Genomic DNA, 16287 nt, shown 5'->3' with positions numbered 1-16287 from the left:
AGCCTTAAGGACATCAATGACTAAAGGGGAGATGGTTACAAATGTTTTCTAATTTACTGTCATCTCAGTTTCTAGAGTTTCTTTTGGACTTTCTGTCTCTCTCTCTCTCTCTCTCTCTCTCTCTCCCCTTTTTTAGATCTTTAAACTTAAGAACAAATATTAAATTGGGGCATTATAACTTATTAAAAATTGCTTTAAAATTTCCTGGGTTATAGTTGTCATCTTTATTAACATCCCAAAAGAAATAAAACAACTTTGTTTTGTACTATTGGGAAAGGAGAAAACACACACACGTTGTTCTTCTCTAAGAAAAATTTAGATCACATTTAGATCCTTAAATCAAAATACAATTAAACAAACACTATTCCATTCTATAGCATTTGCCAAGAGATTAAAAGAAACAGTGTGCTGAATTTAGAGGTCAGAATAATTCTTTTCTGAGTCCAGAAAAGATGAAGAAAATAGTTACTTGGAACTGTGGTTTGCATTTTAGGTATTAAATTTACTAGTTAAGTATCTCTGTATATCATTTTTTAAGAAATGAGATAACAGATGATGATAACGTTCTGTAAAGTACATAACTAACTTTATATCATGAAAATAAGAGTGGAGTAGAGGGGGGTGGATTTCCAAACTATTAAATATTCTGAACTGTCAGTCTGCAATGGGCAAACAAAAAACTTCCCCCCACCCCTCTCCCTTAAATGCGAATCTCAGACTTGTCACTACCTAGTAAGAACATATTTAGGAATGATTTTAATTGTAAAAGAAGCAGTTTTCTTATTGTTGTTCGGAGCCAATAACTAATGATTGTGTGACATGTGGGGTTGCCACAGTATCTTACTTGTTTTGCTTGTTTGTTTGTTTTTTGTTTTTGTTTTGTTTTTTTTTCCCCCGGGCAGGAACCACATTTCAAAACTTACAGAAGCAGAAAGCAAGTCCTATACCATAATTCGTTAAGACCGTTTTTGTAAATGAGTGCTTCTTGCACAGTTTAAATTACAGTTGGCTTTAAAATGCTAATTCCGAACCCACTTATTTAAATGTCTCTGAAAACATACACCCTTCTGTTTTTGAAGAAAACAAATCGCACCAAAGGACTGCACAAACCGGACTTAAAATGAACAAATACTTCCCGAATGTGAACGACATATAGTTATGTGTTTAGAGACATGGTTAGAAGAATTAAAAACCAATTTCAGTCCCTCCCATCACAGAATCCCCTAGGAGATGGGGACACTCCAAGGATGCCCGTTACTAAAATCTACCGTAAGCCCCCAAAGAGTTGTAAATCGCGTCTATTCTTTTCGACTGGAAGCCGATCGGCTGAGACCGGCCGTGAATCCTGGAACTCAATCACAAAGGGTGCAGAAGCTCGAGGCAGAAAACCAAAGGGGGCTAAGCAGGTGGTCTGAGTGGCCACCCAAACTCATCTTGGGCACTTTTTAGAAAACTGCTGTACTGCTTGGGTTACCTTCTCCTGGTTTCCACATTCGTCCTTTTATCCCACCCCTGTGCTAAGAACTCGTCGGCTGGCAGTGGGGTGCTTTTCGCCCTCAACCTGGAGGCGCGGGCCTGCGCCAGCCTCCCCCGGGCTCCCGGGCCCGCCGAGGAGGGGCTCCAGGGGCGGGGTGGGCGGGGCGCGCGGCGCGAGGGCTCGGGCGCGCTCCGCCGGGATGCGCGGGCAGGTGGGGCGTGGCGGGGGCGTGGAGAGCCCGGGCCCGCGGGCCGCCGCCCAGCCCCGGGCCGGCCCGGGAGGAGCCGCGCCGCAGACGGTTATAAGAAGCCGGCTCGCGGGCGCTCCGCGCGCCTCCGCCGACCCCCGCCCCGGCACCGGTCGCCCAGCGAGGGCCGAGGCGGGGCCGCAGGGAGGTTCCCCCAAAGGGATGCTCTCGCCCGAGCGGCGACACCAGCCCCGCTCGCCCCTCGCCGCCGCCGCCGCGCCGCACCCGCCGACGGCCGCCGACATGGCCCTCTACTGCGGCGACAACTTCGGCGTGTACTCGCAGCCCGGCCTGCCCCCGCCCGCCGCCGCCGCCGCCCCGGGCGCCCCGCCGGCCTCCAGGGCGCCCTACGGGCTGGCCGACTACGCCGCGCCGCCCGCCGCCGCCGCCAACCCCTACCTGTGGCTCAACGGGCCGGGCGTGGGCGGCCCGCCCGCAGCCGCCGCCGCCGCCGCCGCCGCCGCGTACCTGGGCGCCCCGCCGCCGCCGCCGCCGCCGCCGCCCCCCCCCGGGGGCGCGGCCGGGCCCTTCCTGCAGCCGCCCCCCGCCGCCGGCACCTTCGGCTGCGCGCAGCGGGCCTTCGCGCAGCCCGCGCCCGCCGCGCCCGCCTCGCCCGCGGGGCCCGCCGCGCCCGGCGAGCTGGGCTGGCTGTCCATGGCCAGCCGCGAGGACCTGATGAAGATGGTGCGGCCGCCCTACTCGTACTCGGCGCTCATCGCCATGGCCATCCAGAGCGCGCCCGAGCGCAAGCTCACGCTCAGCCACATCTACCAGTTCGTGGCCGACAGCTTCCCCTTCTACCAGCGCAGCAAGGCCGGCTGGCAGAACTCCATCCGCCACAACCTGTCGCTCAACGACTGCTTCAAGAAGGTGCCCCGCGACGAGGACGACCCAGGTGAGGGCGCCGGACAGGTGCTTCCCCGGCCGGGAGGGCGGGGAGGCGGCTCCCCGACGGGGGCCGACTTGGATGGAGCTCCATGCGGAGTCTTCTCTTCCTAACTGGGACTGGGAGCCAGAGCGGACGGAACAACCCCCCGAACCCCGAACCTCGTCTGGCTGGGGTGGGGGTCAACCGGAGGACAAAGAGAACTATCAGAGGACCCACGAGCGCGGGGGCCCGGTGGTGGGGGGCTCGCCCCTTGCGCCCACTCACACCCACCGCACACACGCGCAGAGGCTGGCCGGTTAGAGAAAAACGAAAAAAGCCAGTATCCTCAAACGGGAAGCCACCCCTGGGTGCCAGTGGAAGGGAGGGACCAAGGGACAGGTAGATTAGGAATAGGAACACGCGTGGGCTCTCGGATAAGGGACGACTATAAAGGGATTCAGGAGAGCTGAGAGCCCCGGCACATTTCACGGAATAGGTAGTGAGAGACCGAGCAACAGCCGGCCGTCCCAGCTGCCCCTGGAGACGCCTCCTTCTGCACCGGGGTCCTCACAGACCCTCTTCCTGCACCAGGGTCCTCTCTGTGTCCTTCGTGAAGTAGGCGCCCGCCTTGAGAGAGACGACTGAAGTCGTGGCACAGGCGTCAGGGGACAGGGAATAGAGGAATCCGAGAACTAAAGCTGGGTCCTACAGAGTGTGGTTTGGTGCCTTCACTATTTAGAAATGTAAAAATAAAAACCCCAAGCGTGCTGCATTTCTGATCCGAGCCCCCCACCCCCACCCCCCACCCCGGGTGAGGAGGGCTGGGTTACAGTGGAGCGCTGTGAGTGGTTTTCCTCTACCGGAGCAGTGGAGGCCGGAGAAAAGCTCAAAAAAAAAAAAAAAAAAAAAAAAAAACCCGAGAGAACAGGATTCTACTTGAGGTTTTCAGAAGGAGCTGGGGACAGAGGAGGTGGGGACAGAGGCGTGATAGGAAAAAGAGATGCAGGATTTTGTGTAAATGCTCTGAAGTGTTCGCACCTTGAAAGCACTCGAGAGCGGTGCTTTCCAAGAGAAATACGGTACAAACCGTGTGTGATTGCAAATTTTCTAGCAGCCACGTTAAAAAGGTAAAAAGAAGCCGGTGGAATTATTTTTAAGTAACCCAAAATATTGTTTCAACAGCGAATATAAAAGCTATTAGTGAGATACTTTATGCTTTTTGTTTGATATTAAGTCTTCAGAGTCCTGTGTGTGCTTGATTCTGCAGGGCACTTTGGACTAGCGAGCCACTTTTCAGGTGCCCGACAGCCATGTGTGACAAGTGGTTACTGTATTGGACAGGGCATACAGTTCTAGAAGGTATCTTCTAGATACCTTCCCCATTTGGCCCGTAAAGCACCTGAGATTATCGTGTTAATGGTCATGTATATTCTTCTGGACTGTCTAAAAAGTTAGCGTCTTTAGCTAGTATCTTGTCAAAGCACTAAATATCCTGATAGGTACAGGTGCTGGTATTCAGATGGCAGTTGTATGAATAAAGAAAAATTTTTTTGCAACTATTTGCAAAAAATGTGTTACTGAAGATCCTGGGTTTGGAGGAATGAGTGCTAGTTCATGCAGGCAACCTAACACAGTGTTTAGGTAAGAATGCGGAGTCTAGAAGCAGCCTGCTTAAAGCCCAGCTCTACCATTGCTAACTGGGAACACAGCAGGTTACTAACAACCAATGTGGCCTGTTTCCACAGAGCTGAGAGGAGCAACCGAAGTTGCCCGTGTAAAGCACTCTACAAGACAAGTGCTTACCAGCACTTTTAAAATGCCAAAGATTCTGTTTACCAGAAGTGATAAAAGCTGTTGAGAGAGAAAATCCTCCAAGAGGGTGGATCTTTTTTCCCTCGATTATGCTAGATAGTGAGGCGGATTTTCGAAGCAGAAGACTAGCACCACATGCACTAAATGGGGCTCTGGTCTGAGATTTGCCGGTGGAGGAAAAGCTGGGAAGAGACCTGGGGCACCTCCTGTTGAAGGGGAGGGAGGGAGGGATGTAGATTCCAGGAGCTCCCTTGTCCCCTGAACACACGTTGTCCAAGGTGGTGTGAAAAAAACTGACTACCCAGTAATAACTTTTGTGATTTTTGTTTGGCAAGACAAAACAAATGATTGTGGTATTTGAGGTTGCCTTTTTCCAGTGGAGTGATTTTGTTTTAAGGGACAAATATTGTACCCTTTGAGCAAATAATAATAACAGGTACCAGAACCCTCACGGCCAATCTGTAAAATGGGTATTGATCTCATGCCTGCTTTTATAAATCAAGAAAGGTAGGCTCACGTTTAAGTAGCACCAGGATTTTGCAAGGGCGCACGCCATGAGTCTGGAGGGGGAGGTGTTGGGGCATTAAAAATGTATTGGGCCTAGAATTAGGTCTCACGATTTAAGTAGCAGGCACTGCCAGGAGAGAGTGGAAGTGGCCAGAACATCTGGGTTCAAGATTTCTCCTTGGAGGTGAAGAATAAAACCTCCCCCCCCCCCCTCCCGAAGGATAAATGTAACCAGTAGAGGGGACTGAGCATGTTTGTCAGGGTTTCATGAGAGTCCGTGCTCCCTCCGGGACTGAGGCTGAATAATTCGAGGACACGGACTGGGTCCTTCTCTGACCTGGGTTTCTTTCTCCACCCCGTAGGGAAGGGGAATTACTGGACCCTCGATCCAAACTGTGAGAAAATGTTTGACAACGGGAACTTCCGTCGGAAGCGGAAGCGCCGCTCCGAAGCCAGCAGCTCCTCCGCGGCGGCCCCAGGGACCACAAAATCGGAAGACGGGCTCTCCTCAGGATTGGGGTCGGGAGTGGCCGCGAAGCCGGAAGGGGACAGCCCGACGGCTTTGCTAAGGCCGTCCCAGTCCCCAGAGCCTCCCGAGGGCACCAAGAGTACCGCCTCGTCCCCGGGAGGCTCCCTGCTCACCTCCACCCCCTGCCTCAACACCTTCTTCAGCAGCCTCAGCACCTTGAGTGTCAGCGGCAGTGGGGGCACCCAGCGGGCCCTCCCTGGCGGCCGCCACCTGGGGATCCAGGGGGCCCAGCTGCCCTCCAGCAGCGCCTTCCCCCCCAGCTCGGTCTCGGAAGCCGCGCCGGACACCTTGCCACTGAGCTCCGGCGCCAGCAGCAGCAGCCAGAGGCCTTCCTACTGCAGCCCTTTCCCTGCCGGCTCCAGCGGGGGGCAAAGCAGCCCCTTCAGCAGCCCTTTCTACAACTTCAGCATGGTCAACAGCCTCATCTACCCCCGCGAGGGCTCCGAGGTATAGGACGGGCCAGCCTCAGCTTCTCAGACTTGAATATGCGCACCTGAGATCTTGTTAAATGCAGATTTCCCAGGCAGTAGGTCTTGGGGCAGGAAGGGAGGCTCTGCCTCTCCCTGGAGCCCCGCGTGATCCCGTGGGCCCACTGGCCACATCTGGAGGCGCACGGGAGTCGTAGATGATTCTTTCTACAGCCCAGCAAGCTTTCACAGGTTTCTTCTGGAGAAGGGCCTCCCTGGAGAGAAAGCCACCTCTGTTCTGGGCCAGTACCTGCGAGCCCTGGGAGGGCCTGGACCGCGTCTGTTTTGTTCATTGCTGTATATCAGGGTTACAAGCTCAGATGTGCCCACGGGGCAGCTAAGAAACAAAAGAATGAAGTGTCTTGGGTAGGAAAAAAGGTCGCAGTTGGTAACTGCAGCAGTGGGGAGCGGTCGCGACTGACCAGCTGAAGACCGCTGTGGGCAGCTAGTTCTTTCCTGCCTGGCAGCATCTTGATTTTTCTGGAAAAGTCAGGTGTCTGGATTTTTTTTTTTTTTTTTTTTTTTTTTTTAGAAAACCTCCATTTGCCTTCTTTGCCACCAGTTAAAGTTCTTAAAATACTGTACCAGGAAACACCACAAATCCTCCGAGCTACATCCAGCTCACAGATCACCTCTGCTGAGGCTCCGCTTCTGGGACTCGGTGGATACTAATAGCAATAGAACTGCCCAGGCAAGCTCTGTGCCGAGTGCCATTTCAGACAGACACTTGACGTGTGATCCCACAACAGCCTTGGAAGATCAGTATTATTACTGTCCCTGTGCTCTCTGTATGAGGCCAGTGCATCTCCCAAGATGTCACACAGAAGTCGAGGAGCCAGGATCAGGTCCAGGCAGTCTGGCTCCAGAGCTGGTGCTGTGGATTTGTTCTGGTCCTGAGAGACAAAAGGTGCCGTTATCCATAGGCAGACACAGTGTGCAGGGGGTGGGAATGAGCTACATCTCATTTGACCAAAGATTGAAATAAGTGACCATTTCAGATGTTCTCCTGAGCAACAAGGACAGACACCTCCCTCTGCCTTCTGCTGCCATATGCCCAGGGTGACCATTGTCCTAGTTAACTTGGTGTCCTGTCCCTTTTAGCGTGTGTCCTAGATCTTTCATTTTTTAAAGACAATATTAGAACGTTATTAAAAAATAGTTTTGAAATGGAATTTTTTTATAGTTTCTTAATAAACCATCTGTTAAAATTTTTTAATATAATTTATTTTTTAGCACTCCCTTTTACTTCTCAAGAGGTACCTGCATTTGAGTAGTTTTTATGGTCACCCTCCCAGTGCCCAGCTGAGTGTCTGGTCCTTGGCAGATCCTTAGCCACCTTTTGAACTCACCCAAAAAGTGCTAATTAAAATGTAGATAATTGTTGATTTCATTGGAACAGCTGATAATGTCCTGAGTTGCCTTTGTTCCCTGTTGTTGGATCTTTGATAGGAGAGTTGCTGGTTTGGGGATTTACTTTTTTTTAGAAAACGGAACGCAAGTAAGTACATTGTAAAAAAAAAAAAAATTTTAACTTTTCCCCGTGTATTCTTTTTTGAGACTCACAGCATTACTTTTAAATTTTTATTTTGAAATACACAATACAGAAAACTATTTTTTAAAGTTTTATTGAGGTATAAATAACATCACCGTTACTTTTTAAATATTATGGACGAAGACAACCAAAGAGACTACCTACCCCCAGATTGTGTGTACAAAAAAACCGTTTCTGTGGATATTTTTCTATGTGAAAAATCGTAGGGACTTTTATAAATATTATTTCTAACACAGTTCTATATTTGTAAATTAATTTATAATGTGAACTGGGACAAAAAAAATTTTTTTTTCCCAAGAAAGTACACTGCATGCTGAGAATCACATGAAATAAACTCTTAAGTGGGATGATTTCTGGCCACCTTTTCGCGTTCCTGTTTTTCTGTCTTCAGCGTCTTTCTCCTAAAGGAATAGAGATGTAAGGGGCATGACACTGAAGCCACTACAGGGACTTTGTTGAGAGCAAAAGCAAATGATGTTCCCATTGGATTGGTCCCACCTGCCCACGTCTGAAAGGCTGGAACAAAACAGTTACTCCTGGGGATGGTCTATAGGCATGTGAGCATTTTATTGATTTTTAACAGAGTAGCAGTTCTGTCTTAGATCAACCAACCTAAGTGTACCAGACAACTTCTGTTCCAGAATGAAATGGTGCTGTGAGGTCTCACCAGCTGGCAGTAGTCCTCAGGTGGCCTCCGCAGCCCTGGGTGTGGTGGCCCTCAATGGGGCCACAGGCAGCCCATCACTGCACACTGCCAAGGAAATAGGAAACTATTGAGACTGGGCCCCCATCTAGAAGAAACCAGGAAAACGAGGTTTCTAGACTAGGGTTTCTCGGCCTCAGCACTACCGCTACTTATGGTTGGGTAATTCATTGTAGAGGTTGCCTTGTGCATCACAGGGTATTTAGCAGCCTCCCTGGTCTCTATCCGTTAGACTCTAGAAGTGCCTCCTTTCCACCTGGCCCTGGCCACATGGTGACGACCTGTCTCCAGACATTGCCAAATGTTCCTGGCCAGTTGGGGGGAGACAAAATTAACCCTGCTTGAGAACCACTGATCTAGACTAACACCCAGAATTGGAAAATTGTGGGCTAGTTGTTGAGCCCTGGATGAAGGAGGCCTCTGGGTTTTTGGCGTAGGACGGTTTCTGTCCTGTGAGATGCCTTTTCTTCTAAAGAAAATCCGCTGCTCTCAGAACTGAGATCCACTGGTTTGCCCTGTCACATTGGAGGTAGATTCCTTCAATATTTTAGTTGCTCACTATAGATTGTTTATGGCAGCTTCCTTCTTGACATCTAATTATTTCTATTAATAGAGACCTAGGCCGGAATAATTTCGACCAACAATAAGCTACCCGAGTTTTGGGTTTTTGTTTTTGTTTGTGTTTTGGCATGGTCGGAGGTTGGGGGGGCGGTAATGGAGACAGGCATAAGGATTTCTTGGAAAGAAAGACATGCAAAAAGCACATGAGTAACCCGTATTTGGAAGTATCTAGATCTGAGTGGTTGGTATGAAAGGCCAGGATGATGGCATTTATGAGGACAAAGGCGAAGAGCAGAATCCGCGTCATTCTCCTGAACCGCCGCGGAGGGTGGCAGGGCTGCTCAGTCTCCACTCCCGGGACTGAAGAAGCTGTAAGGTGGGCGAGTCTCGATCAGGGAACTGCCTCCTGCTCGGCATGGGACCCAAGGCTACCTGACGAAGCTGCCCGTGCCTGTGAGATTTCCAGGTCAAAGTCTGTACCAGCCCTACAGCTGGCACCGGTTTCCTGCATCTGTGACGTTGTCTGCCTGAGAACCAGGTCAGACATTCTGGATCTGAGCTAGATTTCACGTTCTGTTGTTTGGGACAGTGCAGAGGGAAAGATGTGCTCCCTTGGCCTATAAATGAGTGACCTTCGTTTTCTGGGGTGGCCAGGGACCAGGGGACTGAAGTCGAGTTGCAGCCCACGTTGAGGCCATTTGGGCACATGTATAAGTAAGTGAAGGCAGCCGCCTTCCAGCCTTTTGGGATGTAGTGTACCTTCCAGAATAAGACAGGGCCAAAGGAGAATTTTAAAAACTACTAAACCAGATTCACATTTCCTTCTGGATACTTTGAGAACCTTAATCTTGTTCTTAAACTTATTAGGAAAGGGGGGCCAAGAGGCTTCAGGAACTGCACCCCAACTTCTCCAACTCCCCAGGGCCCTGACAAGTCCCTCCCAGAGCAAAGTGGGCCAAGCTCTGGCCATGAGGAACATCACTAAAGCTGTTCTCTTCCTCCCTGCGACTGCCCAGAACTTGGAAAGAGGCTAAGTCCACAGGGTCTAACTGGTTTTCTTTAGCTGCTCGAGTAGCTAAAAACCTAGAGGCTCTTAAAGAAGAAACTCCCAGTGGTTTACCTGAGGCAGGGATTTGCGGGTTCTGGGGCCGAGAACCGGCCGCCCACGTGACCTGGCCTTTTGTCATGGAAAGTGGTCAGCTGGGGTGCGTGGCTGGGTGGCAGGCAGGGCTGGAGAAGGAAGGAATTTCCTGTCAGATTTGAAAACAAAAAAAAGGTCAAAAAGACCAGCTACCTACTGAATTCCTCTCTGCTTTTTTATTCATGATGTCTGGGGATCCTCACCAAAAACCCAGGAGGCCTGGAGAGCAGTCCTTTATTATTTTAAAAAAGGCAAAAATTACAATAATAATAACTCACTTACTAGGTGCTGGGCATTGTCCTAAAATATACAAAAATAAATATATTGAATGTAATCAACAGCTATCTTAGCAACAACTCTATGAAGTAGACATAGGGTTTTGTTTTATTTTTAAATAAACGCTACCCCCAACGCAGAGCTTGAATTCACAACCCTGAGATCAAAAGTCGCGTGCTCTACCGACTGAGCCAGCCAGGCAGCCCGAGGAAACACTGTTAATATTCATTTGACCAATGAGAATGCTGAGGACCACAGAGTAAGTGGTCCATAAGTAAGGACCTTATTTGTTTAATAACAGGGCCATGGTCAAAACTCTTTAAGTCGCTGCTGCAGGTAAGTGGTGAAGCCAGAGATTCAAAGTCAGGTCATGTGATGTCAGGACCTACCTGCCCTTAAACTATTCTGTCTCTCCCTTTTTATTTTTATTTTTGAACGTTTATTTATTTTTGAGACAGAGAGACAGAGCATGAACGGGGGGAGGGTCAGAGAGAGAGGGAGACACAGAATCCGAAGCAGGCTCCAGGCTCTGAGCTGTCAGCACAGAGCCCGATGCGGGGCTTGAACTCACGGAGCGCGAGATCCTGACCTGAGCCGAAGTCGGATGCTTAACTGACTGAGCCACCCAGGCGCCCCTGTCTCTCCCTTTTGAAGACGAGAAAGGAGAGGCACAGGGAGGTTAAATGACTTGCCCAAGGCCACACAGCTTATTGGTTGCAGGTTTGGGGGCTCAGAACCCAGGCTCCTGCCCCGCCACCCACCCCCACCCACTCAGTGACGTTCCCTGCAGGCATTTCCTTGAGGTTGGTTTTTGCATCTGGGGCTCCCTTTTCATGGCTACAGGAAGGTAAGCAGTGGGAAGGGAAGTTGTTTTTCCTTGACATGTCCTCCCTTGCAGGATCAGCCAGCAGCTAAGTCAATGGCCCACATCTTGGGCTCTGAAGTGGCCAAGGGAAGCCAGACATTGGAGACGCTGGTTTGGAACCTTGGACTCAGGAAATGTATGCACTGAGTATGCACCCAGCAAATCCCTTTGGGCAAGAGTCCCGGTGCTGGGCATTGGGGACAGTAAGATGACTGAGACCCACCTGGACGCTTAGCAAGCACGTCTGAGGGCCAGAGCAGATGTGTGCAGGGTACAGAGGATCCACAGGGTCGGCCTGTGCTCTCCCGACTGGCTGCCAGTGTCCAGTGAGGGAGATGAGTGGTTTCACCTTCTGGAAGAGCGACAGGAGGTTCCCCAGAGTCCTGTCTACACTCCTTCCCCGACCTGCAGCCTGTGCCGGGAGACCAGGACCAGCGGTTACCCAAAGCAGGGATGCTTCTGGGCTGACAGAAGCGACAGAAGCAACCGTAGTCAGGTGGGCTGTCTTCAAGGCCCGGGGGCCTGGCCTGTGTGAGCTCCCTCCTGGTGTCTGAGCATCAACACTCCTGGTCGCCAGCTTTCAGCCCCAACCTGAGGTGGGAGCGGAGTCTGGCTTCTTTGCTCTGCACTTCAAAGAAGGTTACCTGCCATGTTGGGGTTTTCTCCTTCCCAGTTTACCTTCCTGATGTGCATTAAGCAAAGCACAGCCTCAGGATCTCCTGCTCCTCACTGGGATCTGGGATCGGAACGGGGTGGGGGTTGGGGCATTCACAAGCAAGAGGATCTCTTTCCCTCCTCTTCTCCAAGGACGATACCAACTGACCCTGTTCCTTAGATGCCCACTTCCAACTCCATGTCTGGGCCGGCCCGCAGGCACCGCGACTGAGGCCAGACATGCAAACTCTCAGGGCCTCAGTCGTCCCCTCAGCAAAATGGACAAAAGCAATCAATCCCTGCCTCACAGCGCTGTCGAGAGGGTTAACATATCTATTTTGTATTGAATCTGTGTGCTTGCCCCACAGTACCCTTGAGAAGGGCCTTAGCATCCACTCCCAGAGCTTCCTCCTGTCTCTCCTCAGAAAGGAGGAGCCTTTGCCCAGCAGCCTTGAAGGGTGAGTATTATTAGCCTCATATTACAGAAAGGCAAAAACAGACTAAGGTTGGCAAACAGCCGGCCGCTGGAAGTTGAGGAAATCTCACAGGAAAGGGACAGTCACATATTCGTGGACTCCAGCTCGCTCACCGGTCTGTCCCTAAGTGTACCGAACACTGACCAGCTCTTATGTTGCTTCCTCTGTTTGCCTCGAACCCCACATCCAAGCCCGGGAAAAGAACTGTTGGCTCTCATGTTCAAAATTGGTCTCTAGCCCATGACTTCAGCCCTGTTCACCTGTGTCACCAGGTCTGTGCCCAGAGGTCGCAGCAGCCTCCTACCTGGCTCCCGGCCTCAACCCCTAGTTCCCTGCTATTCACGCTGCCCTCACCCCTGCTGTTTTGAGCTCATCCTTTACTCAGAAGCCAGAGTAATCTTTCAAACAACAGATAACAATTATATTGCTTTCCCGCCTAGAACCTTTCTGTAACCTCTATTACTAGCAAACTCCAAAGCTCGTCTGTGGCCCTGCATGAACTAGGTCCTGCCCCTCTCCCACATCCCCCTTCTACTGGGCTCCAGCCATTCACTGCTTGGAGCCCCTCAAACATTCCAGACTCTTCTGTTTTAGGGTCTTCGCAGTTATGCCTTCTGCTGCACAAACTTAATGCCCCGGATCTTGTCAAGCTTCTGCTCAAAGGCGGGCCTTTGGAGCAGTTGTCCCTGAGCTTCTAACCCTCCCCTCTTCCACCAACTCCCTTCAAGCTGCCTTTTGTACAGTTTTCTTCCCATTGTAACTAAATCTGTGCCTTAAAAATAAAACAAAAGCATTATTTCAATGAGATCATTTCTGGGGGGTGAGAGGTGAGCAGAGGAACAGGAGCCAGCATGGGCACCCTCAGGTTTGTCTCCTCCATATTTAAAAAGAAAGCCTATGGGGCGCCTGGGTGGCGCAGTCGGTTAAGCGTCCGACTTCAGCCAGGTCACGATCTCGCGGTCCGTGAGTTCGAGCCCCGCGTCGGGCTCTGGGCTGATGGCTCAGAGCCTGGAGCCTGTTTCTGATTCTGTGTCTCCCTCTCTCTCTGCCCCTCCCCCGTTCATGCTCTGTCTCTCTCTGTCCCAAAAATAAAATAAACGTTGAAAAAAAAAAAAAAGTTTATAAAAAGAAAGCCTAAGGGCACTTGGGTGGCTCGTCGATCGAGTGTCCAGCTGTTGATTTCGGCCCAGGTCACGATCTCATGGTTTGTGAGTTTGAGCCCCGCATCAGGCTCTGCGCTGACAGTGCAGAAACTGCTTGGGATTCTCTCTCTCTCCCTCTCTCTGCACTGCCCCCCTCAAAATAAATAAAAAACATTTAAAAAATCTTGAAAAATAAATAAATTTTAATTTTTTTTAGTGTTTATTTTTTTGGGGAGAGAGAGACAGAGTGCGAGCAGGTGAGGGGCAGTGAGAGGGAGGCAGAATCTGAAGCAGGCTCCAGGCTCCGAACTGTCAGCACAGAGCCCAACACGGGGCTCGAGTTTGTGAATCGGAAGATCATGACCTGAACCGAAGTCAGCTCCTTAACCGACCGAGCCACCCAGCCACCCCTAAAAATAAATAAATACAAAGGAAGCCTATGTCCGAGAGAAATGATTGTCTAATTGATCTTATAAAAAAAGCACATTGTTCCTCCTTCCTGTTTGGGGAAACCAAGGCATGGGGCATCCATTTTCCCAAGACTCATTTATGATGTACCTCACTTGCTGACTGTGGCATCCCTCAGTACATAAAATGGAAAAAGTTGTCTTTGTCCTTTGGTTTTAGATGGGCAAAACCCCAAGAATTTTTGCTATGCTCAGCCTGGATTTAGAGCCCAACCGTCCCCCCCACACATCACTTCCCCCCTTTCCGCGTTCCTACCTCCCCTGCATTCTCCTGGCAACGAGTCTCAGCCAGACACCTGCAGTCTTTGATCAGTAGGCAACAGCTGCCCCCTGCTCTCATTTCATCCAGAAGACTTTCAAGTTCTCCCCTTCAGCAGGTTCGGGGAAGGGAAAAACACCCATAGCCGCTGTTACCCTGCACACCTACTGGTGGTAAAAGCCAAAGAATTGCTACTTCAGCAAAGGCTTTAGAAAACCTTCCTTCCATGGGATTAACAACAATGACTGCTACTTACAATAGCAATGTCGGCCACGGAACCCTAGCAACGTCCACCGCCTGCTCGGGATGTGTTCCGACGTCCTGTTACATCTACGTTTCCTAGCTCAGGAACTGCTGAGAACATACACGTCCTACCTTTACAGGATTATTGGCATTGATGAAGTCATAGCGCTGCTGGCACTCGTGTGGTAAATAATCCTCCTTTCCAGCATCTTATGGGCTCAGTTCCTCGAAAGGGCACCATCACGGCTCATTCTGATGCTTCCAAATTTAGCATCCCTTCCTCCGTTCAGCGATTTTTACTGACCACTTCCTACACCTCCTAGGAGGCACGGCTAAAATCAAGGTCCCTGTAAGCATGGCGCTTACATTCTAGCGGAGGAGAAGCAAAGAGGGGGAGAACAGCAGGGCGACGAGTGCCTTGATCAGAGAAGTGTGGGATGCCATGGGAATCTCATGGGAGAGGTCAAAACCCTGACCGGAGTAGGAGTGGCTGAGGTGAACGGGGCGGAGAGGGAGGCAGCAGGTGTTGGGTGGGGGCGGAAGCAGAGTGGGGGGCTGGAAATGAGAGGCCATGGTTCCCGTGGGGAACTGAGAGAAGCTGTATTTGGAGGCAGGTGGCACTCTGCAGTTTCAGGTGAGGAAGGGCAGTGGGGGACATGCAAGGTGAATCTATTAGTCTAATAAGCCGTCCAGAGAATAGAACTGAGCAGAACAGAACAGATAGGCATGGATCAAATTTCACTTTAAGTATGAAATTTGGGGGCATCTGGGTGGCTCAGTCAGTCAGGCATCCAACTCTTGGTTTCAGCTCAGGTGGTGATCTCACCGTTCGTGAGTTCGAGGCCCAAGTCGGGCTCTGCGCTGACAGTGTGGAGCCTGCTTGAGATTCTTTCTCTCCCTCTCTCTCTCTGCCCCTCCCCTGCTTGTGCTCTCTTTCTCTCTCTCGAAAATATATGAACTTAAAAAAAAAATGAAATTTGTCCTTCAAATAGAGTTCTTTGTGGAGAATCCTCTGGAAGGGCAAGATCTCCTAGGACAGACCCCTCTGGATGCTACTGTAGAAAAACAAGCAAGAGGTGATGGGAGTGTGCAGTAAGGCAGGGACTACAGGGAAGGAAGCAGTGGGAGGTCTCAGACACATTTAGAAAGTAGGAAGGGGAGGCTTTGTGATTTCCTGAGAGTGGTGGTTGAGGGAGAAGGAAGACTCCAAGATGACTGTTGGGGTTCTGCCTGAAGCAATAGGGTGAGGTGTTTACCAGACCAGGACATTTCAGAAGAGGAGCGACTGTCTGTGGGTCACCCGGGAGGACCTTTCCAGCAGGAGCTGAAGCCCTTAGGCTGAGATCAGGAGGTGGGGCCAGGCTGGCCACATAAATCTGGGAGGTGTCAGAATGTGGGTGAAAGATTTAATTTAGCCACTTAGTAAATATTTCTTAGCAGCTGCTTTTTGTTAGGCCCTGTGCCCTGGGCTGGACACACAATGCGAGAATAGTCTCATATTTGAGAGTGGAAACGGTAACGGATGTGATTGGAGATGCTGTCCCTGGAACCACGGTGGTCTATAAAATCTGGTACAGGTACCCTGTTCCTTTCCAAAATTTGAAAAATTCAGTATTACGAAACACAATTGGCCTCCAAAATTTTGAGAAGGGTTGCAGATCTGTGGGTAAGTGTGCCCTGTAGGTATAGAGAATGGTAGGTACCATGGGGGCGCCTGGGTGGCGCAGTCGGTTAAGCGTCCGACTTCAGCCAGGTCACGATCTCGCGGTCCGTGAGTTCGAGCCCCGCGTCAGGCTCTGGGCTGATGGCTCAGAGCCTGGAGCCTGTTTCCGATTCTGTGTCTCCCTCTCTCTCTGCCCCTCCCCCGTTCATGCTCTGTCTCTCTCTGTCCCCCCAAAAATAAATAAATAAACGTTGAAAAAAAAATTAAAAAAAAAAAAGAGAATGATAGGTACCATGGATAGGTCTCCATAGGGCACAGCCTAGAGCCCTGTAGTTGTGCCCCGGGAGGAGCAGTGGTTGGTTTCTGTGCGAATAGGGG

At 50.7% G+C, this 16287-nt stretch overlaps 2 protein-coding genes across 4 annotated transcripts in view; one reads left to right on the top strand and one right to left on the bottom strand.

Moving 5' to 3' along the window:
• The window catches only part of TEX37 (testis expressed 37), a 65450-nt gene extending 63845 nt beyond the window's left edge, over positions 1-1605 (bottom strand). Inside the window, exon 1 of one of the 3 annotated variants that reach the window (XM_045446801.1) lies at positions 1475-1605. The gene's annotated coding sequence lies outside the window, so the exon portion shown is untranslated. The remainder of the gene's footprint in view (positions 1-1474) is intronic. The other 2 variants (XM_045446796.1, XM_045446799.1) reach the window with 2 other exon arrangements.
• Positions 1606-1797: 192 nt separating this feature from the next.
• Positions 1798-6804, top strand: FOXI3 (forkhead box I3). The gene is made up of 2 exons (XM_045446795.1): positions 1798-2619; positions 5274-6804. The coding sequence occupies exons 1-2, from the start codon at positions 1887-1889 to the stop codon at positions 5891-5893; spliced, it is 1353 nt and encodes a 450-aa protein (XP_045302751.1). The 5' UTR covers positions 1798-1886; the 3' UTR covers positions 5894-6804.
• The last annotated feature ends 9483 nt before the right edge of the window (positions 6805-16287 follow it).

Source organism: Leopardus geoffroyi, chromosome A3 (genome assembly GCF_018350155.1).
Source record: "Leopardus geoffroyi isolate Oge1 chromosome A3, O.geoffroyi_Oge1_pat1.0, whole genome shotgun sequence".
Taxonomy (NCBI): Eukaryota; Metazoa; Chordata; class Mammalia; order Carnivora; family Felidae; genus Leopardus; species Leopardus geoffroyi.
This window is presented reverse-complemented; position numbering and strand designations above follow the sequence as displayed.

Bases quoted from the DNA above. Each gene is read 5' to 3' on its own strand.
- FOXI3 (XM_045446795.1), top strand. From the start codon at position 1,887: ATGCTCTCGCCCGAGCGGCGACACCAGCCCCGCTCGCCCCTCGCCGCC. The intron at 2,620-5,273 runs GTGAGGGCGCCG...TCCACCCCGTAG, and splicing joins CCGCGACGAGGACGACCCAG to GGAAGGGGAATTACTGGACC.